Raw genomic sequence first — 21,801 nt, 5'->3', positions numbered from 1 at the left:
TATCTACGCGGTGTATCTACCGCTGAGGGAACATGGCGGTGACTTCCCGACTTGTCTCCAGCACCAGCCACATTCGCCATGCGGGGTGAACTGCACTGCTTGTCGTCCCCCGTCGCTGCTCCCTGGCTCGCCGCTGAGGCGGGGGTGCCACAGCCGGGGGTGCCGGCGGCCCCGGCCCCTCAGCGCCCCTCACGCTCCCGGCCCCTCGCGGCCGCCGCGCGGGGCTGGCTCCGGCGCTGGCGCGGAGCTGCGCAAGCGCGGCGTGCGCTGTGTCGCGGCGGGCGCGCGGGATGCGGGCGGCGGGAGCGCATGGCAGGTGGCGGGAAGCGGAGGCCGCGCGGCGCGGCGGGACCGGCCGGAGAGCAGGTGGGGCGGGGGCGGCGGGACGCGGCCGGGGCGGCGGGCACTCTCCGAGGGCCGCGGGCCTGCGCGGGTGCCCGGTGCTGTGTGTCGGCCCTCTGTCTCCTTGCCCCTCGTTGTGGTTTGCTCGGTGGCTTTGGGGACAGTCACAGGGCCCCGCGTTCTACCCGCTCCTCCGCCGGCCGTCCCGCGGGGCCGCCGCGCTCGAGGTGCGCTGGGCCCAGCGGCCGCCGCATCATCCCGGCGGGACCGCGCTGGGAACGGAGACACGCGCCGCGACCCGGCTTTCCTGGCAGCGGCCCTGCTTCAGGGATGCTCTCTTAAGAACAAGAAAGAAAACTTGTTGCTTGTTTATTTATTTATTTTATTTTTTATATTCTTGCAAATGAGGGAGTAGCGTTTCCTACGAATTCATGGAGATTTAGGTGGGAATGGGGTGGTTGAGGCTGCTGCCCCAGTAGAGTGTGTCTCTATGGATCATTTCCTAGCCTGCTTCACCTCACGTAACATAATTTTTAAAAGCAGCTCCACTTCTAAGCTGCATCTAAAATGCTGCACCGAAAACTGCAGTAGTTGTGATATTGAATAGCGCATTAGTTAAAATAGTAGAGACCAGAGAATTTTTGCTGTATTAATTTGACAAAATAGTCCTACTTTCAGCTGTCTGAAAAACACAAACATATTGCATGCTGTCTGCAGTGTGCTTGGAAATGGTCATTGTAGAACAATGTAGAATTCGATTAAACTTTAGGATTGCTTTCTGCTTTGCTTAATTAACTAACAGAAGTGCTTCTGTTGACTATATTAACCCATTAATATCAAAGTAGCAGTTTGCTACTGCAGACATGTTTAGTATATTTGTCAGACTGCACTTTTAATGGGTTCTTTCCAAAACAGATGTTCTAGGTAGTATATATGCTGCTTTAACTAACAAACATGTCCTAATGGATCTTATCCTTGTTCCTCTATGAGTATAAAAGCTTTGTAGACTCTTTCGGTGGAGCTGAGAGAAAGCAGCTAAATTAACTCTGTTTGGGGTTTTGTTTTGTTTTTTTTGGTTTTTTTTTAATCTACAGAGTGAAAAAAATGGAGCTGTCAAGAAGAGAAGATCAAACCAGGCAGATGTTCCTGACAGTCTTTGCCAAGAAGCAGAAACATGCTATCGGCTTAGACTGCCTGAGGACTTCTATCAGTTTTGGAAGTTTTGTGAGGAACTAGACCCTGAGAAACCAAGTGGTGAGGTTTTAAATTTTGCCTCTTCTAACTTTTGCTCCTGAAAGCAGGTCAGCTAGAGTTGGTCAGATGCATTTTAATGAAGCTTCAGCTTTTCACTTGAGATGGAGGATATTTGCATGAGTGTAAACTAAAACACTGGCTATAATCACCAAGATGTACACTTCAAGCTTTCTAAAATGTAACTACTGAAGTTGTGCAATGTAAAGGGACTAAATGTGGTCTAAATCTGCTTTCCTCGCAGGTGCATTTAAAATGTTTAGTGTGGAACCCGAGTTTCCTCACATGTCATGGCTTAATCCCAGTCACCAACTAAGCACCACACAGGCACTTGCTCACTTCCCCTTGGTGAGAGAGAATTGAAAGGGCGAAAGTGAGAAAACATGGGGGTTGAGCTGAAGATAGTTTAATAGGGAAAGCAAAAGCCACAAGCAACACAAAACAAGGAATTAATTCACCACCTCCCATGTGCAAGCAGGTGTTCAGCCATCTCCAAGAAAGCAGGTCTTGTTGAGCATGATGCCATATGTTGTGGAATATCCCTTTGGTCAGTTGGGATCATCTGTCCCAGCTGCATCCCTTCTCAGCTTCTTGTGCACCCACAGCCTCCTCGCTGGTGGGATGAGAAGTTGAAAAGACTTTAACTCAGTGTAAGCGCTACTAAATCTGGATTTCAAACTCTTCAAGTTTATTATGTAACAGAATGTGGCATCCCTGTGTGCTCTAGAAATGACTGTGTCTTTTAGAGTCAGAATGGTTTGGGTTGGAAGGGATCTTTCAAGGTGGTCTAGTCGAACCCCCTGCACTGAGCAGGGACATCTTCAACAGAGCTAGGTTGCTCAGAGGTGGGTCAGCCCAGCCTTAAATGTTTCTAGGCCATCCACTGTGTCTCAGGGCACCCAATGTTTTACCACCTGTATCATAACGCTTTTTTTTTCTTGTATTTAGTCTGAATCTACCCTGTTTTAGTTAAGAACCATTATCCCTTGTCCTCTTGCTACAGGCCCTGCTAAAATGTTTGTCCTTATCTTCAATACCTAAAGTACTGAAAGGCTGCAGTAAAGTCCCTGAAGCCTTTTGTTCTCCAGACTGAACAACCCCAGCCCTCTCAGCCCATCTTTATAGGAGAGGTGCTCTTGGCCTCTGATCATCTTCATGACCCTGTTCTGGACCCACTCCAGCAGATACATGACTTTGCTGTGCTGACAACCCTGGAGCTGGATGCAGCACTGCAGGTGGGGTCTGAGCAGAGCAGAGGGGAGAATCCCCTCCCTGGCCACGCTGCCTTGGATGCAGCCCAGGACACGTTTGGCTTTCTGGGCTGGGAGTGCTCATGGCCAAGTGATGTCCAGCCTCTCAGCCACCAACACCCCCAAGTCCTTCTGGGCAGGGCTGCTCTCCATCTGTTCATCCCCAGCCTGTGCTGATACCAGGGTTTGCTTTCCAAGACCACTTGCTCTTGTTAAACCGGAAGAGATTCCTACGGGCCCAATACCTGAGCTTGTCCAGATCCTTTGGGATGGCATTCCATCCTTCAGGAGCATCTGCATCCCACAGCTTGGTGTCACCTGCAGATTTGCTGAGGTTTGCTGATCCAGTCTTATGTAATTGATAAAGATGAATATTGAACAATACTGGTCCCAGTACAGAGCCCTGAGGGACACTGTCATCACTGATCTCCATCCTGACATTGGACTGTGGCTGGATGGCTTCTTTTTATTAAAGTGTAATAATAGCTCTTCAAAAAAACTATCTGGACAAAACAATTCTTAGCTTTCCTTGTCTAGTGAATAGTGTTTGACTGAATTTATGGAAACTTGATACCTGAGCAACACCGGAACTTCCTGGTCTAGACGTGCACCTGATTCGTGGTTTTCTTTTCAGATGCACTTGTGTCAAGTGTTGGACTTAAACTGGTTGGACCATATGATATTCTTGCTGGAAAACACAAAAAAGCAAAAGCAACAGATGTGAACTTCAATCTTCATTGGAGATTCTTCTATGATCCTCCAGAATTTCAGACTGTACTTGTTGGGGATAGCAGAACACAATATCACCTGGGATATTTCAGGTATTTTGTTTCCTGTGTGCTCTTGCTGCTCTACAACTATGTGTAGCTTTTGTCCTCTTTTTCCATGAAACATAACTTGTGTGCTATCACCAAGCAAGAATCTTTCTTTTTTGTAGTAGGACATTAACACATGGCTTTATCATTTTATTAAAAAAGTTTGCAGGAACAGGAGTTGAAGACTAGATTTAAATATTTATTAATCTAGCTCCTCCAGCCATCCAGAGCACCTTCACTCACTAATCTTTAACTTTTGCCATGATACTGAGAAGAAAATCAAATTACCAAAAGGAAATGTGTATTCTCTCTGCATGCATGGATGCAAGCTCTTTTCAAGGCTTGCTGTAAGATTTTAGAGCTTTAGATCTAAGAGCATTTCTTGGTGGAGTTCTGAAGGAGACGGCAGCATAGCGAGGAGGCAAATTTAGTTTTGCTTTGAAATAGGACTCAGCTTGACTATTTCGTGTGTACTTTTTCATCAATAGGGATGTGCCAGATGAGCTCCCAGTGTGGGTTGGTGCAAATGAAGCGAAGAAGGGTTGTGTGATTTCACAAGTCGGTGATAATGTCTTTGCTGCAGTCAAGTAAGGTTTATATTTACTTTTATTTACAAAGAACAGAATAGAGAGAAATTGTTAATTGGGAGGTGGGATGTGGAATAATGAAGCTAGCTTATTATATGTCTTTCTTAAGAAACCCTCAGTTACTTTCTGTCCCTGTTGTCAAGTTTTAAGATTCTCTCAGAAGCCTTTGTAGGCTTTTTAACAGTGTTTTCCTTTCAGAACTAAAATAAATAAGTGTTAACTACATCATTCCTTAAATATATTGGCAGTGACAGGCTCTAAATTGGAAAAAATATGCACTGGATACGTTAAAATAATTTTGTAAGTAGAGAAAGGCCATCTCAAACAGTGGTGAAGGAAATCTGAGTATCGTAGTATATTAATAGCATCTGGCTCTTGTTCTTGTCTACATAAAGATACATTATTTTTGTATATAATTAATATCTACAAGAAGTACCATTTCTGCCCTATGGCAGGATAACACTGATGTGGATATGTAGTTCAGTCTGATTCATGGAACTTTACATGTTCCTGCGTCAGGAATGTAAACAACTGACCTCATCCCTGCCGGTTAAAAATGGAAAGCTCTCTAAGGACAGACACGCGTCAGTCAGTGAAAGCAGACTGAAGAATGGCTTCTGCAAAAGAGCCCTTGTGCACTGCAGGGTTAAACAAGGACATTTGTTTTGAAAGTACCATGGGGAAGCTCATAAATATGTATTTCTGTGCATGACTTGGATGACAAATGGTGTATATGACTCGGGAACAGCAAACTGAATTCTTAAGATAGAAATATGAACAGTTACTGAGGCCGGGAGAAATTTAAGCACCTGCAGATTGCATAAGCTAGATTGTAGTGCAGGTAGAGATAAGAAAAGCCCAAGTACTACATGTGCCAAACTATTTTCTTGCCTCCTCTTAAGAGGCTTGCATTTTCAAGTCTCTATATAAAGAAACACAGGACTGCTAATCTTTGTTGTTAAGATCTAGAGGTTTAACATTTAAAAAGCTATTAATTTTTCTTTGTTTTCTTGACATGTTTCATCTGTTTGCAGATTATTTTTGTCAAAAAAACTTAAGGAAGTGGCTGATAAAAAGAAAAATGCTGTTTTGAAAGACATAGATGAAAAGCTAACAAGAGCAGCAAAAGAACTGGGTTATTCTCTGGAACAGAAAACTGTGAAGATGAAACAGAGAGATAAGAAAGTATGGCTTTCCTCATCTACTGGAGAGAACTAAGTTCTGTTAAATTTTTTTCATTTACTTCCTGTTTGTGTTTTTCCATTCTTTTAGTCAGTAAGGATACTACATTAGGAATTTCCAAAGGTAATCAGCTCTCTATAAAACTTCAAAAGAGGGAAGATTACTAGAAGTGTGTTCCAAATAATAGGATTTAATAAAAACACTATACTCTTGTAAATCATAGCTTGGCATTCAATTAAAAACGAAACAAGAACAAATCACCACCAAAAAAAACCTCAGTAAGCACAGTAGTCTAAAAACTGGAACAAATAGATGCCATGGAGAAAACTTTAAATGGAAGATTGTTCTAAATAGTGGGGTTGGATCTGTTAGAAACAGGACCATGAAGGATGATATGGATGATAGAGATTTTTTGCTTACCTATTAAAAATAATTATGGTAGGAGGGGACTAAAAAAATATGGTACAATGTAACACAAGTGACTACAAGGGTTCCTAGAATTCAGAATTTCCCTGAAATGGCATTTCCAGTTATTTCAAACTTCCAGTACTTGAAATTAATTGCAATATAATTTGAAACTTAAGTTGATGTCCTGGAGGCAGGACACCATGTTAGGTTTCAGCACCAGCAGTCAGGTGTTAGTGTTTAATGAGGTGAGGTTTTTTTAGGTCACAGTACTGTCTTAGGGTGCTATGTTCCATTTTCTGTCTCTATTCAGGTGGTGACCAAAGCATTTCATGGAGCAGGCCTAGTTGTTCCTGTAGACAAAAATGATGTTGGATACAGAGAACTTCCTGAAACAAATGGTAAACATCCTGTTTACTATATCCCTCTGCTTTTTTGAAGTAAACACCCCTCAGTAAAAAACAAACTGCATTAATGTTTTCTACTTTAAAAATTTGACTGAGGGGAGTAAAATGTAGAAGTCCTAACCATCACACTTGACCTCAAGGTATTGTCATTAAAGGAACCATATGAGACTCAGTGAAACATGCTAAATCTGAGAAGAGAATGCCTGAAGAAGGAGTTGAGATGATCTTTTGTTTTGTATTGTCAAAGCCATGCAGGAAGTAGAGCAAAAAGCTGATCTACATTCAGGGATGTGTGGGTTTATTTCTTATCCACCCTCTTCTTCCAGTGTCATTTTAACCAGAATCAGTGTCTTGATGAAACGTCAGCGCACAAGTGCTTGCCTCCCTTTGTGAGGAACTGAGAGGGATGGGCATGGGGCAAGAATGAGCTTCCAAGGAAAGGGGGAAGCTTCACCAGCAGTTCAGGGTGTGCCCACCTACATTATGTGTAAGTGTGGCGCATGGGTATAGTTTTGCCACAGAATACTTCTGTGCAATATTAAATTTCTTTATTTAAGCATCTAAATATCTGCTTTTGTTTTTTTTGCAGCTAATCTTAAAAAAATTTGCAAGGCCATTGTTGATGCACCGACTGATGAGGAGAGAGTGAAGGCCTTTGCACCCATTCAAGAAATGCTGACTTTTGTTCAGTTTGCTAATGATGAATGTGATTATGGAATGGGGTACGAGCTGGGCATGGACCTGTTTTGCTATGGATCACATGTGAGTACTACAACAATCAAATTTCATGATATCATGCATGGGCTAGAAGTTGTTCTGCTGCAGATTAATTATCCCTAGGAATTGTAGAGGTCTACGAGAATATTCTTAATTCATGAAGACTGTTAAAAAGTCACACAACATCATTCCATATTGAATTTAAAATTGTGTGTATGAAGGCCCAATCCTGCAATCCAGAAGCAGAGTGTGAAATACCAGATTCAAATACACTGAATAGCTGGAGTCTCCTGTTCCCAGCTACTTGTATAGGCACCCATATTCAACCAGACCAAGAAACAGCCTGGTGGTTGTAGTAACCCCAGCTGGAAGAATGAGAAGCCTGGTGAGCTGCCTGTCAGTAAGGGGATTGATTTTGATGTGCTATTAATTCGTACTTAATGCTTTTTGTTCTGTATTAGCTACTGGCCTGCTGATGAAAAGGGTCATGGCTGTAATTAGTCAATGGCTAGAAAATAACACATGAAGTTTCAACATCAGCTTAATATGAATGGATCATCACAGAAACACCCCAGAAAACAGCTGCTTCTAGCAAAACTAGTATTGGCTAAGTGGTGCTCCAGACTATCATGGGAAAGATAAGTTTTTGATACGAAATGTAGGCCCAAAAGAGCTGTGCTGATTACTGGTTAAAATAGTTAGCCATTGAAATGTATGAAAACTGACTGCTCTTGCCATACACTGTTAAATTACTAATGTGTTTCTTAGATTTCATGCCCTCCTCTCTTTAAGTTCCATGCAGTATCTGAAAATGTGCTCATTTAGAAACCTTCTTTCAGAGACTAGGCTGCTTCAGCTGCTTAAAACTTTTCTACAACTGGAAGGGCAGTGAAGGAAACAGTTATTCCCATTTTTCTGAGTAGGTGGAAGCAAATACTCATCTTCCAAGCTTTGTGCTTCTCAGCACATGAGACTAACCACTGACAAAGTCCTGCAGTGAAAAACTGTGTTTACAGTACTGTCATGTGTCTTGTCTGTTCCATACTGCAGCTTGTAACACCTGTAACTTTGCAGCTGTTTTCTAGCATTAGAAACCTTCATCTTCTAGTTTAGTAAATGGAAGAAGCAGTGGCTGCACACATGTTTTGCTCAGTTAGGTCCCTGCCTGTCTTGGAGCTCCTGCTTGGAGCTGTTTTCCAGTTCTGACTGGAGCATTCCTGTCCCTTTGCTTGCAGAGCCAGAGAAACACTGACACTTTATCTGTAGCCAAAGACAGAGAGAAGAACTTGAATCATCCCCTTTGTTTGAGAGATACAATGGACTTACATGTACAGTAATGATTGTAAATGCTAAATATGCTCTGATGTTTATACATTTGAAGTTCTTAAATGGTTACTGTAAGTACCACTGTAATCCGCTCAAACTGTGGGGTGGGACAAGACATGGGACTGTACCAGGACCGGGGACTTCACCTGCAGGCTCCAGCTTGGGATGCGGTAGTGAGTAGGATCATCGTTTCTTGCACTGCCAACACTCGCTTTCTCTCCCTGCAGCAGCTCGGGCACCCTGTCTGCCCGTGCTGTGGCTGTTACAGCTGCAGCATGAGGATGTGCTCAGGCGTTTTGGGAGGGGTTGAAGGGCGCAGCGTGAATGGGGCAGGGCCAGGAGGTGGGGCCGCTCCCGGAATTAAGAAAGCCACTGAGGCCGAGAGTGGCTCTTGTTTTCGCTTCTCTCCTGCAGTACTTCCACAAGACAGTGGGCCAGCTGCTGCCTCTGGCTTACACCCTGCTGAAGAGGAACCTCTTTGCCGAAATCATCGAGCAGCACCTGGGCAACCGGCGGGAGGAGGGCCTGGATCGGCTGGCGCCCTGAGCCGGGAACGGGGGCTGTGGCTGGGGGCGGCCCTGCGCGCCCGGACCGGCCTTGTCTGTGTGTCTGTGGGTCTTTTTGTACTCGGTGGCGGTGTCCCCTCGGTCAGTAAAGGTTTTCTAAGGAACGCGCTGCTTCCCGCTGCTGGCTGCGCACGGCGGGCCCGGGACGGGGAGCGGGGCTGAGGAGCTGCGGGGCGGAGCTGCGCACGGGCGGGGCTGTGGGGCACACGGCGGCCTGCCCTGCCCCGCAGGCCCCGGCAGCCGCAGCCGGCCGGGGCTGCTGCGCTAGGGCAGCACGGAGAGGGCGGGCCGCTGCACAGCGCCGCTCCGAGCTCCTGCGGGCATCGCAGGGAGCCGCTGGGGCTCCGTCACCACCCCCTTCCTGTGCCATATGCAAACCGATCCCCACGTCTCTGCTCCACGTGATGGTTCTGCCCTTCTCCATTTCTCCACTTGTGTCCTACCGCTCAGGTAAAGCGTTCCCTTACTGCAGCATTCCCTTCTGTGACAAAGCACTATCCCTGTTCCTGCACTGCTGGAGCTGGTTCAGGTGGGAGGAAACTGATGGGATGAAGGAAATGCTAACTGACATTACAAGATAAATTAGGAATTCCACTGCAGTTGCTGCCTTGCTAATAAGAAGAAGCCATCTCCAGTTTTAAATATTTTAAAATTAAACCCAAGTGATTTTGTACAAGGCGCAAATTAATTGCTTTCAAGGTCCTTAGTCCCCACTTCTGTGTTTCTGTTACTGCACTTGGAGGTTTATTCTCTGACTATTAAAGCAACAAAAACAATGGGAAATAACACTGGCTCTTACTCAACAGCCCTGCCACCATCCAGTGACTTGACTTCCACTGTAGCAATTCACATTAGTACTATTGACAGCAATACTAATTACTACTGAAAGATTATAGGCCAGTAGCACCATGCTAAAATGTAAGCAATTCATACTCTTTTAAGCAAAGGATTGTCAGTTACATGTTACTTCATGGTAGAAGGGAGCAGTGGAGGTACAATATAGGTTAGAGTGCTGCAAAAGTGTTGTGAGTTTCAAATGCACAGGGTACTCACATGCCACAGCTGCTAGTGCAAATTTTACAACTTTACCCCTTTCATTCAGCATATTAATGTCCCAGTTACTCAAGCACGGACGAACACGCACTCATTCATAGGCCTAGAGGTTTTTTTGCACATAAAAACCAGTTTTTTTCCATCTCATTTCCATCTCCTTTTTGTTTCAAGTACAGGAGACCTTAATATCATGCTGTACAGGCCCTGTAAATCACACAAGTACTAAAACAGTAGAATCATGGAAAGGTTTGAGTTGGAGGGGACCTTAAAAATTCAGCTTTTTAACTGTTACTTAAATATTAACTTAGATCTGCAAAAATGAGGACCTGAGACTGGGCATCCATATTCATGTATTTACCCCTGATGGAGAAGGAAATCTGTTAGAGCAGCTGCAGCATGACTGATGTGCTGTGTATGAATGAACTGAGACGGACTTTTTAGCTGGGCCTGCTGCGCTAGGACAAGGGGTAATGGTTTTAACTAAAAAAGAGTAGATTCAGACTAGATAGGGGGAAGACTTTTATTATGAGAATGGTGAAATATTGAAATGGGTTGCCCAGAAGGGTGGTACCTGTCCCTCCAAGTGTTCAATGGGTGGGGCTCTGAGCAACCAGTCTCATGGAAGGTGTCCCTGCCCATGACAGGAGGGTTGGAATGAGGTGATCTTTAGGCTCCCATCCAAGCCAAGTCATTCTATGACGTGTACATCATCAACAGACGGTTTTCAGACAATAAAAGGATCATCCATTTTTAAGTATTTTAAATCAAAAGGATTTTGTTTAAATTCTGTAATTAAAACAGAATCTTAAGTGTTTATTCTGGAAAAATACCCCACCTAAGGCAGATCAGTTTGATGGGGTAGATTTGGCTACTAATTTTTAGCCAAATGCTAGACAATGCAAATACTGCATCTCCTAAACTCCATTCTTTTTGTCAAATCTTCTTACTAGTTTTGTATGTGAAATTCCCAGCTGTTAATTTTCTCTTAGGGGAAATAAATGCAAAAATCAACACAAATCTTGTTTGTGAAAACAATAAGAAAACATGACAGAACAATAAATGGTCATACAGAAGTTTTTAATGCTTGATTAAATCATCACAGTAATAACAATTTTTACTGTAATGATATGCAGTTCTACCACACTATTATAAATAAAAACATTAAGATCAATATTAAATACAGCTCTAGGCAACATCACAGATTAACAAAGAATGCATTCTTCATGAACCAGTATCTGAATGATTTAAAAAATAAAAAAATGCTGACACTTTCCCCCTCCCATCCCCCACCTTTTTTTTTTTTTTGATTAATAATTTGAGTAAGGCGCTGCAAATTTCACGTTAGAAATTTTTTGTTGCACAGCACAGGCACACATACTTCATTAACAGAACCTCTACTGCATGTTTACCAGAAGACATTTTAAATGTCAACAGGGAAAGCTTAGCAGGCCAAGAGTAAACAGAGATGCACAATTTACGTGCAGCTCTCGGGATCCACACAGAAATGAAACACAGCGGGAGTGTGAACTGTATTTTAATTCAGACAGCAGTCTCTAGAATTAGGTGCAAGTTAATACAGTACACACGGCAGTGTTTTACAATAACACCAGACATGGCAGAGATTTCAAACTGATTTAAAATGACTTTTGTATGTGTGGTGAGTTTGTATTCTTCCACTGTAAAAAAGAAAATCAGAGAACAGAAATCAATGTCAGAGACAACTTCCAGAGCTGCCTTCTGTAAATGGGCCTAATCCTGCTCTTTGTGAAGCTTCCTCTTCTTCAAGCTTATGTAATCTAACAGAACAAATTTTTAACAACTAGCACTGACTTCACATGGAAGAGTACAGCTGGTTGTTGCCATGCTCCCATTTTTATATAGCCCAATTCCCTGTTTCATTTCCAAACCTGTTTTTAATGCAGGGCCTGATCACTGTGATCCACCTGGCACATTTTACTTTCTACTGGTTCCAGTTGCTACTGGAACTGAGATGACAAAATGTAGATGGCAGTTTTTTCTAAGAAAAATAAGTTCAAATTCAACAATGCACTTACTTCTGCACAGCCATTTTTGTGCAGCTCAGCTAAAGTGCCAGAATTTTGGTTCATTGTGTTACTCTACTTAAGATAAAATCATACTAACTACTTCGTGAATAAAGATGTTTGAGGTAACTGTGATGAATGCCTTAAGAGATATTTAAGATTATTATGTTAGACTTTTAGTGTTTATGTTCTTGCCATTTTTGCAGTCTTGTGAGCATAATTGTTAAAAAGAAAGAAATTCTATCCAGCCTCATATTACAAAACATTATTTTTGTCAGCCAGATTTAGTTTTTTTCCTTCCTAATTTAGGCTTATAGCATATTGTCATTTTTCCTCTGCATGCAGTTCTGGTGGTGGTCTGGTGAAATGAATAGGAAACAAAACAAAGTACTGTAAAGAAGTTAGGGGTCTGTCAGTTCTCCAAGTGTGTGTGTGTTGCTGCTGAATTTTAAAGTCCTGCCAAAGTTTCAAGTACTGGATTCAATTCTGCCCTGCTGCTCAGGTTTGACTACATATAATTTACACCTTTGTATACTTGGGAGAAAAGAAGAGTCAAAAGCAACTAATAGTTGCTTTCTCCTATTACTTTTGAAACCCTACAGGTTTGGGTTTTTTTAAATAAAACCCTACTATTACTGTTCCAGTTATCTGTTAGTAAAGAAAGAAGGAAATCCAAGGTAACGGCAGTGAAAGTTACATTTGAAAATGATCTTGTATGTATGTTGGATCATAAAGAAGCCATTTTCTTGAAAACCTTCATCTAGCTGTAAACATTTGCTAATCCTCCGTTACTTGCAGAGGATTATGAATTATTCTATAAAATCACATTAAAAAGGTAATTAGTTATGTGAGATATTAACTGATTCATATTTAATAGATTTTTTAAATCCATACAAATATAAATAAAGAATGGTAAAACTTCAAGAAAAATAATATACATTTAGTGCAAATTATGAGTTACATTTCTTCCTACCATGTCAGCAGTGGAACGTCTTTTGTGGAGGAGAAAAAATAAAAATGACCATTCGCAAATTTTACAGGGGGGGAAAAGATCTCCAGTGTTGAAGCATGCATTTTTTTACCAGATACATGTATACAGAATTGTTCCAGCTCTTAAACTAGTAGAATAGCAGTATTTTTCCTTATACTGCACAACATTGGTATATATCATAGTGTGTTCAATAATACAAAAATTGCATAAGACCAGGTCACATTATTGATATTTTCTGCAGCAAAACCAGTATCTTTCTTTAAAATACTAGTGTCACCTGGTTTTAGTTTTCTCATATCATGACAGCACATGGGTTGAAAGAAGTCTCACGTGGTTCTTGAAAAGTATTACCTGTTCAATCTGGTTTTGTTGCAGTGGATCTGCACTGCCCCAAGCATTTAGTGATGTACGAACTTACACATTTAATGGCACAAGGAAAACCTCCCTTCTTGTGATCACACCTCAGTAACTCACAGTACATCTCAATATGAGAAACAACTGCTTCAAAAGGGCACACCAATTTTAAAGAGGCTTTGTTACGGCTCAGGAGAGAGAGAAATAAAGCTCTTCTGGAATGTAGAAAGGTGACAAGTAATAGTTAATACGTTTCATGAGTTAACACAACAGTTTTCAATGGTAAAAAGGGCAAGACCTTTCAGTCTCCACAAGATGGCTCAATTCAGAATGATCCCTCCAGAAACAGGGATTAATAACACATCTCTTCAATGCTGAAGTACCAGGCTGGGCTGGAGAATGGCACCACTTTGCATGGCTCACCCACTGCACTATCATGGCAGACCTGATGTCTCGGGACGCATCCAGTGCAGGACAGCAGCTCTCCCTTCCCACACTCCCATCAGCCTTCCTCCTCGCCACACGCTCCCCCAGACTGACTCCTGATTGCCAGCAGCACTGTTATGTAAAACCCAGCTCGTCTCTGATTTTAGAATTTTTCCCCAGACTAAAGTGTTGTGCTATTCAACAAATGAACCTCCTCTTCCGTTTCCTCTCTCTCCTCAGCTATGGGTTTCAGTTGAACATTATGGAGGCGGGGTCTTGGTTTGCCGTCTGGGCCATATGACGGAGGATATCTTTTTTTGTTATAATGCCAAGGAGGCGCCTGAAAAGGATAAATGGAAGACTGATATTAATCCAAGCAGGAAAATAATGAAGTAGAACAAATCTGTAGCCAAGTCCTTTTTGTTGACAGGAATAGAGCAAAAGTAAACAGCCTGATTTTCTTATTTAAACAAACATTTTATTTATCAAAATGTTAAGGAACCACCAGTTTGATAAAACACAGCAATGCTGAGACACTGTATCAAATGGTCTCTGACAGCTGTAGCCCATTTTAATGAAATACAAGTCATACAAGTAGAGCCCATTACAATTTTTATTTAACTTTTTGTTTCTACAAAAATCAAATTTTCATTAGCATATGCCAACAAAAAAGTAACAAAGGGGTACAAAGAAAAGAGAGGTATGAAAAAGAAGTGACAGTGATCCCATCTCATAAGGAAGGCATGTTCCAACCTAGCCATCAGAAGTGATGTACTGCTTGATGGCCCCAAATCAAGCAAATCAAACTCCCCTTCCCTCCTTTTTTAAACCAGAAGGATCCTTCTGACACACTGGCTCAGATTGAATGTATTCATAGGAGCACACTGTACTGGCCACAAAACTTTTGTATAATAAACAAGAGTTAATTAGTTCTTGGAGTTCATGGCTTTAGAAAAAAATAAACTGTGAATAATAAAATTTTCATTTCCCAATTTAGATACTGTGCTCTTATGACAGGATCTTTTAAAACTATAACTGCAAAACATCAAATAGAGTGAGACTGTCCAAAAGGATAATATCACAAGAGAAGCAAAGAGCAGAATGAATGAGCTACTGCCCTTGTTATTCTGGTTAGTACATTTCAATTTGTCATATTAAAGGACGCATGAAATACTTGTGAAATATTAGCATAAAATGAGAACATAATTAGCATGTTTTGCACATAAGCAGCTAAACATGGTGGGTATGTTTAGTAGACATGGAACTAGCAACCCATGTCCAAATTAAGACAAAGTGTACCACCTATCTAAGGGGTTAGTTCACAACATCATGGTTAAAACCATATCTAGATTCTGAAGTCAACAGTCAACATGGTAGCAGGCCACTTGGTGGCTGGTATCACTGCACATTTTGTAAAGGATTACACTGACTGCTGTAGGTAACAGCGGCAGAATCACAGACTTTACATAAAATCACAGGACTTTGCTAAAAAATAATATTTTCAAAAATTTGTGTTAGTAAAGGGGGATTACAGGGAAGATCTAATGATGCAATTAAAACATGCTTATCTCTGCTTCTCAAAAGATGTGATACTTTGCTATTTAACAGCTATTTAAAGCTGTCCAAATCAGAGAAAAAATTGGCATATACAAAAATCTTAATTTGCATTAGGCAGGGAAAAAGTATTCCTAGCTGCGTGCCTTCCCACCTGGGGAATTCAAGAGATCAACCAGCTGGATCGATGTGATCTCATCAACACAAATATCAGAAAGTTTATTGTTTACTTTCCTTTAATGTTGTGACTAACAGTATGTTCACATTTATAGCTTCTTTTCTACAAAAGGATTTTGCACGTTGTTTTATGTTTAATACAAATTTTGAGCATTAGAAGATTTCATTGTTCAGCCGATACCATAAGAGCCCTGAACAGTTCACAAGTTTCATGCTTCCTGACTTCTAATGTGTCTAATTATGAGATCTGATATATCTAATCACCAAGGGTTCGACGTGCTGCTTTAGTTGCTCGAGATGCTCTAATATGTTCTTCTTTGTGATGATCCCCAAGACAATCCTGCAACAGATTATGTTATGCTAATAACTGTGTGAAATCAAATGAAAAAAAAAGTTCTAATCATAATGAGAAAGGATTAGAGCAAACTAAAAATAAAATAAAAAAAAAAGAATGGTGGCAGGAAAGCTAATGAGATAATTAAATGAGAATTTATTTGAAAGTCAGTACCCTTTCCCAGATTTTGCTTTTTTCCTTTTTCATCCAAAATGCTGAACACAATTGGCTCTTCAACCACGCCACAGCAGTATGTTTCTTGTATCAGGTACACATCAGGGTAGCAAACTTTATCCCCTCACCCAAAATTCACATATTTTTGGGTTTTAAAGGTACTGAAACTAATATCTACTTTGTATTTCCTTAATTTAATAGTTATTTCTCCTCACATATACAGATAATTATTGACATTTTAACAAGCCACAGTAGATGAACAAAGTTATAACTCTGTAAAGTCATAGCAATTGAGATTCAAAGCTGCCCTACAGAGCTGGGCTATCTGTCCTTAGAAGCAGACAAATTCAGACAAATTTCTTGTCAGAATTTGACAGGACAAATCAAGAGCAACTCCCTGGAATGGATATTCTGATACAAATTTGGAGGAGTAAGGCTCAGTCTTCTCTTTGTCATCTGCACCAATTTCTGTACAATCCAGTCTGGACTGGAACCAGTATGTTGATGTAAGTCTCTAAATAAGTATATTCAGTTGGCAGGAAATCTGCCAGCCAAAATATAAAATAGTCCTTGATGTCTACAATGCTATATGCCATGGCTAAACACCATCACTACTAGTATTTATGATCTGCTCTTCTTGTAATGGACAGTGTGCTTGTGGAATGTCACAAATTTGTAAACTGAAGTAGGATAAAATAAATATTAAAGCCATTCCTGCTACTTTATCATAAAATGGTTTAAAATTTATAGTAGAGCTTGACATAGCTTTGCACAATCAAGCTTTCTTTAGAGAAGATTTTAGCATCAACATCAATGCTTGAGCACTCAACCACAACAGAAACTATGAAAAAAAATCATAGTAAATATTTTTCAGTCAAGTTCTATAGATTCCAATTTCCCTCCCCAAAACAAGAATAACTGTATGCCCACACTAACTTCTAAGTGTCAGTGTCAGATCATTATGTCCTTTCCCTACCAGAGAAAGGCTTCTGGAAACACTACTTGCCATTCCATACAGAGATGCATTGAAGGAAAAAAAATAAAACCACCAAAAAAACAGAGAGGAGAACATTTAAATAAATTTGTTTTAAAATACATCTGAAAAAAACCCAACTTGGAAACCAATGAAATATCTAAATATTCGCCACATATAGCAGCAGACCTTTTGCCCACAGAAAAACTAAAAGTCCCAGGCATTTCAGACTTCTTGTCCAAAGGACATTGATCAACCCTAAACGTGAATGAGCAGACAACGTTTCACTCCCCAGGTGCTTTAAAAGAAATGCTAAAGGGAAAGCAAGATACTGTGGTAGGAGCTTCAATGTTGCATGTTAAGTGTTTAATGCAAGAGATACAGAAAAGCAGAATGTTAAAGGAACAGCTGCACAGGAAAAGATCATGTGAAAAAAAAACAAGGCGCAGTTAAGATAAGAGGCAATTACAATGAACATTTAGTTTCCATGCCGGGGGCTGATTTACTTAGTAGATAATCACAGGACAACTTTCAACAGTCTCATTTACAAACATTCTAAAACTTAAAAGCTACTTTCCTGAAATATTTTGAATTGTAGAAACAAAAGTTGCAGATTGAAGTTTCAGAACTAGCAGCAGTTTAGTTGTTAGTATTCCAAAAAAACCAAAGCTTGGTGGTAATCGCCATCACTAGACTCCAGAAGAAGAGATACTGACTAGACCATTTTCTCCTTTACTCTTTTTGAACCCAGTATTTGTAGATGTTCAGTAACTGCTGATACATTGCATGTTGCCAGACAATAGATAATAACCAAGAAATACAGGCCTTAGACTCTGCAGCACACAAGACTAAATTTCTGCAAGACAAGTTGTGTCTCCTCCACAAGCAATTTACACAGACCAAGCTTGCTGAATGGCAGTAAATTTTTAACAGAACATTATAAAATGACTGAAATCATCTACCAGCTTACTTGGAATACAGGGAAGGCGTAAGAATTTCAGAGAGGTGCTACAGCACAGCCCGTTCTTAATGAACAGCTGGGGTCCTCAGCTGCAATACCAAACTTACAGCTTCAAATACCATGATCCTGGTGTAGATCCTGGTTCAAATACTCTGATCCTGGAAGTGAAAATTACTGTATCTAAAGAAATGCACAGCATTGCTGCCACTTTACTCACCCATTGTGTGTTACAAGGCACTGCCTCAGACCCAGCTTCCGGAAAATATCCACCACTATTTCCATTGGTGTGTGGTCTGTCACGGTGAAAGGGCTCATATCAAGTATGCTTCTGAGCTTCAAAGGTCGAGGGCTTTCTGCTGGAAGTGATGGGGTATGCTGGGCAAAACATACCCTGGAACTGCCAACAATCCCCTCCTGCTTCTTTCTAGCACTTTCTTTAAGAAAGACAGGGAAGGGGGAAAAACAGCAGAGGAGGAAGAATTTACATTCTTGGATTAAGATGTTAATGCAGACATACAGCTCAATCAACAATACCACACTGTCGCATATATTTCCACAGCCACTGCTTTATCTCCAGGAAGTGGTTTTGCAAAAATCACAAAAGCCATTTGCCATTCAGCTTTAGTCATTATTCAACTAATTTTCTCACTCAAATTTACTAAAAGAGGTGGAAAGGCTAAAAAAACAAACTACTCAGCTCCTGAAGAAACTGCCAGGGAAAAGCCAGTCTCAACTGACAGCCCCCTGAACCTTTTCCTAATATGCAACCTAAACCTCCCTCAGTACAACTTCAGGCCATTCCCTCAGGTCTTGTCAGTGGGCCCCATAGAGAAGAGATCAGTGCCTGCCCCTCCTCTTGCCCTCAGAAGGAAGTTGGAACTGCAGTGAGGTCTCCCCTCAGTCTTCTCCAGGCTGAACAGACCAAGTGACCTCAGCCACTTCTCATACACCATCCCATCAAGGCCCTCCACTGTCCTTGTGTCTCTCCTTTGGATGATCTCTAATGGCTTTATAACCCTCTGATAATCAGGCACCGAAAACTGCACACAGGACTTGAGGTGAGGCTGCCCCAGTGCAGAGCACAGCAGGACAATCCCATTCCTTGCCTGGCTGGGGATGCTGTGCCTGATGCCCCCAGGACACACTTGGCCCTCCTGGCTGCCAGGGCACAATGACTCTGAAGACAGATAGAACCCAAGACTAAGCAACTTTCACTGTATAATCTGAGCAGCTGAAATGAGTCTCACCTGTGAAAGCATTTTCTAAGAAGAATGTTCTGCGATTCCCCCATTTACTCAAGGAAATGCAAAATTAAACCAGTATGGCGTCGGTAAGAATTTCCAAGCTTTGTACATTCATACACATCCTATGTAACGTAATACCATGGTATACACAGTAGTATAACCACAGGCAAAAATCTGACTGAAGTAAACAGTATTATGTTCAAAAACATGTTCTAAAAAAGTTTCTGGAGACTTGTGTCCCTTTCTCAAGTGTCTTTGTTTAAGAGATATGTACCAAAAAAAAGTAGCTTAAGATGCAACTTCCATCACTTATTTCATGCACTAAATGTTACAGTTTTGTAACATTTTCTTACATAACAGCGTGTTTCCTCCTTTGGCTATGATAGTAGCCTCAAAATCCACAGAATTTTTCTTGCCAGTGCACAAAGCATTGTCACAAGTATCACACAAGCACTAATATTCACCAGAAAGAGATGTCCCAAACAGGGCTTTTGTGCTCATGTGCCCAGGGACAAATTTCTCATTAAAAAAATAGATTGAAAAACATAAACCTAAAATAATTAACATTGTACTTATCTCTCCATAATACAACCTTGTTATAACAAAAGTAATTAACACACTGTTAGAAAGAAATAGGATATACATTTAAAAATTACTTGGACAGTAATTCTCACAGAATACTGATGGTCAAAAATGAGAATTACTCAATTTTGAAGAAGAATGTTACTACAGCATTACTCGAGGAAATGGGATGCTATCAAAAGCCTCAAAAAACTAAAAAAATACCAGATTAGATAATGTTTTGACCCACTGGAGTATGACAACTTTTGCTTTTACAAGAGACAAAGAGATGAGGATTTTCTTCATTTCAGAGCCTGCTACTGAAGATATATTATCATATAGTTAAATCAACCTGAAGTCTACAAACGTACAGAGTAAATTCTATTTTAAATATAAAATAATATCAAACAATTTAAATTGGTGTACATAATAATGCAATACTGAAAGTTAATTACCTATTGCAATAGTCAAATCTCTTCTTAGAGCAAAACCCACAAGTCTCTGCGATTCCTTTGACATAATAACAGGAAAACCATTATAGCTGGTTTCGTTGATCAAGTTCTCTATGTCTTCGACAGTCATATTATCCTGCGTCAGAACTGCTAAAGGTGGGTCGCTCCTCCGAGGCCTCATCACATCAGCAGCCAGAGTTGTGTGAGTGAATTCTTCCTTTGCATCCAAGAAAGGATACCCATTCAGTCGGATGTGTGCTTCATAGATGCCTTCCCTACCAAAGGCATCTCCTACCCACTTACTGGTCATGACTGCAGCCATTAGGGGCACAATATATTCCAGCCCTCCTGTTAGCTCAAAGACAATAACTACCAGGGACACAGTCATCCTTGTCACACCACCTGCAAGGAAAATGATAGCCAGGAACATATGAGTATCAGATAACAATGATTTTAGAATTTTCTGCCTTCCTGTTGAGACCTTTGACACGAAAGGTCATCTGACAAACATCCTTCTGCGTAATACCAACAGATGCAGACAGAAAATTAACACAAAACTTCTAGAAGTGAAAAAGAGGGTTTTAGGGAAAATTCACAGAAATGGAGGTAATAAAGGGAATTGGAAAATATGTACAGTTATTTAATGTAAACTAAGAATAAAACTGTATATCTCCATACCACATCAGGGTTAAAAGTACTGTGAAGTGCAAGGACATCCAGTAATGCAAGAATTTGAAAAAAGAATGGAACTAACACAAAAATATCATACGCAGCAAATCAATAGCTATGTTGTCCAAAGGATTAGGAATTTAATACTTTTGTTTAATCATAAAAGCTAAACAGAATTATGAGCTGATGAAAAGAAATCTCTTTCTCGGACATCAGAAGACAGGCCTGGATTATATTTCTCTTTTGTTACTATTTCAAATAATTTTTTCTGCTAATGTTTCTGATGCCATATTTTCATTCAATAAAAGAATATGAACTGCCTTTCAATTCATTCAAGAGTGATTCAATTTGCACTATTAAAAACCAGAACAACCTCTCCAAAACCTAAATTTGTATCACAGTTTGATTGCCCAATCACTTCTCCTTAAAGAAAAATTCTACTTCTTGCAGAATTAGTCCTAACAGTTTTAAGTTTAATTTCTAAGACCACCAAGTTATAAATGAGGACAAGGTTAGGTCCCCAATTTAAGCCTCTTTCCATGAAGCTGGTTTTCAACAATTAGACTTGTTAAAAATGCCTTACACACTTCTGAAACTTTTGTTTGGATAATGAATTCCAAGAAATTTTTTTTGCAATTCATGTAGATGTGGTAGCTGATCACACCACTTCCTTCTAATAATTTTAACTGTACTTGACACTGCAAATGCTCTACTTCATACATTTCAAGGAACTGATTTCTCTGACCAGTGTAGTGATGACATCTATTGATACCAAAAAGAGAAAGCTAACACTACTAAAATTTTCATATTTCTCATCAGTTTTGATTTTACATTATTTCTCATATCACAAGGATTTGAGGGTCTTGTGTAGAGATGTGAATGTATTATTCTGGAGGGAAGATCCTATAAACAGGTGTTCCAAAACTGCACAAGTTTATATCTCCTTTCATTTTTAAATAATTATTTTGCAATATGAAGACATCAGATA

The 21,801-nt window shown here is 40.6% G+C and overlaps 2 protein-coding genes across 8 annotated transcripts in view; one reads left to right on the top strand and one right to left on the bottom strand.

The window, feature by feature from the left end:
* The first annotated feature begins 292 nt into the window (after window positions 1–292).
* On the top strand, window positions 293–10,812 carry LOC121331350 (histone PARylation factor 1). The gene is made up of 8 exons (XM_041395705.1): window positions 293–366; window positions 1,437–1,596; window positions 3,478–3,664; window positions 4,147–4,245; window positions 5,280–5,430; window positions 6,146–6,233; window positions 6,829–7,001; window positions 8,697–10,812. The coding sequence occupies exons 1-8, from the start codon at window positions 310–312 to the stop codon at window positions 8,826–8,828; spliced, it is 1,047 nt and encodes a 348-aa protein (XP_041251639.1). The 5' UTR covers window positions 293–309; the 3' UTR covers window positions 8,829–10,812.
* A 149-nt stretch (window positions 10,813–10,961) lies between these two features.
* Window positions 10,962–21,801, bottom strand: part of CLCN3 (chloride voltage-gated channel 3) — a 59,118-nt gene continuing 48,278 nt past the window's right edge. For 3 of the 7 annotated variants that reach the window (XM_041395698.1, XM_041395699.1, XM_041395701.1), the window contains 3 exons: window positions 20,148–20,546; window positions 18,105–18,321; window positions 14,071–15,785 (listed from right to left, as the gene is read on the bottom strand). In XM_041395698.1, coding sequence (XP_041251632.1) covers window positions 15,680–15,785; window positions 18,105–18,321; window positions 20,148–20,546 — 722 coding nt within the window. In that variant the 3' untranslated portion in view covers window positions 14,071–15,679. The other 4 variants (XM_041395700.1, XM_041395702.1, XM_041395704.1 and 1 more) reach the window with 3 other exon arrangements.

Source organism: Onychostruthus taczanowskii, unplaced genomic scaffold, assembly GCF_017590055.1.
Source record: "Onychostruthus taczanowskii isolate IOZ18803 unplaced genomic scaffold, ASM1759005v1 scaffold12, whole genome shotgun sequence".
NCBI lineage: Eukaryota > Metazoa > Chordata > Aves > Passeriformes > Passeridae > Onychostruthus > Onychostruthus taczanowskii.
The sequence above is the reverse complement of the archived record's forward strand: the minus strand, read 5'-3'. Positions and strand labels throughout refer to the sequence as shown.

Excerpts from the sequence above, each read along its gene's own strand:
- LOC121331350 (XM_041395705.1), top strand. The coding sequence starts at position 310 with ATGGCAGGTGGCGGGAAGCGGAGGCCGCGCGGCGCGGCGGGACCGGCC. Across the intron at positions 3,665-4,146 it reads TATCACCTGGGATATTTCAG|GGATGTGCCAGATGAGCTCC; the intron begins GTATTTTGTTTC and ends TTTCATCAATAG. Across the intron at positions 4,246-5,279 it reads AATGTCTTTGCTGCAGTCAA|ATTATTTTTGTCAAAAAAAC; the intron begins GTAAGGTTTATA and ends ATCTGTTTGCAG.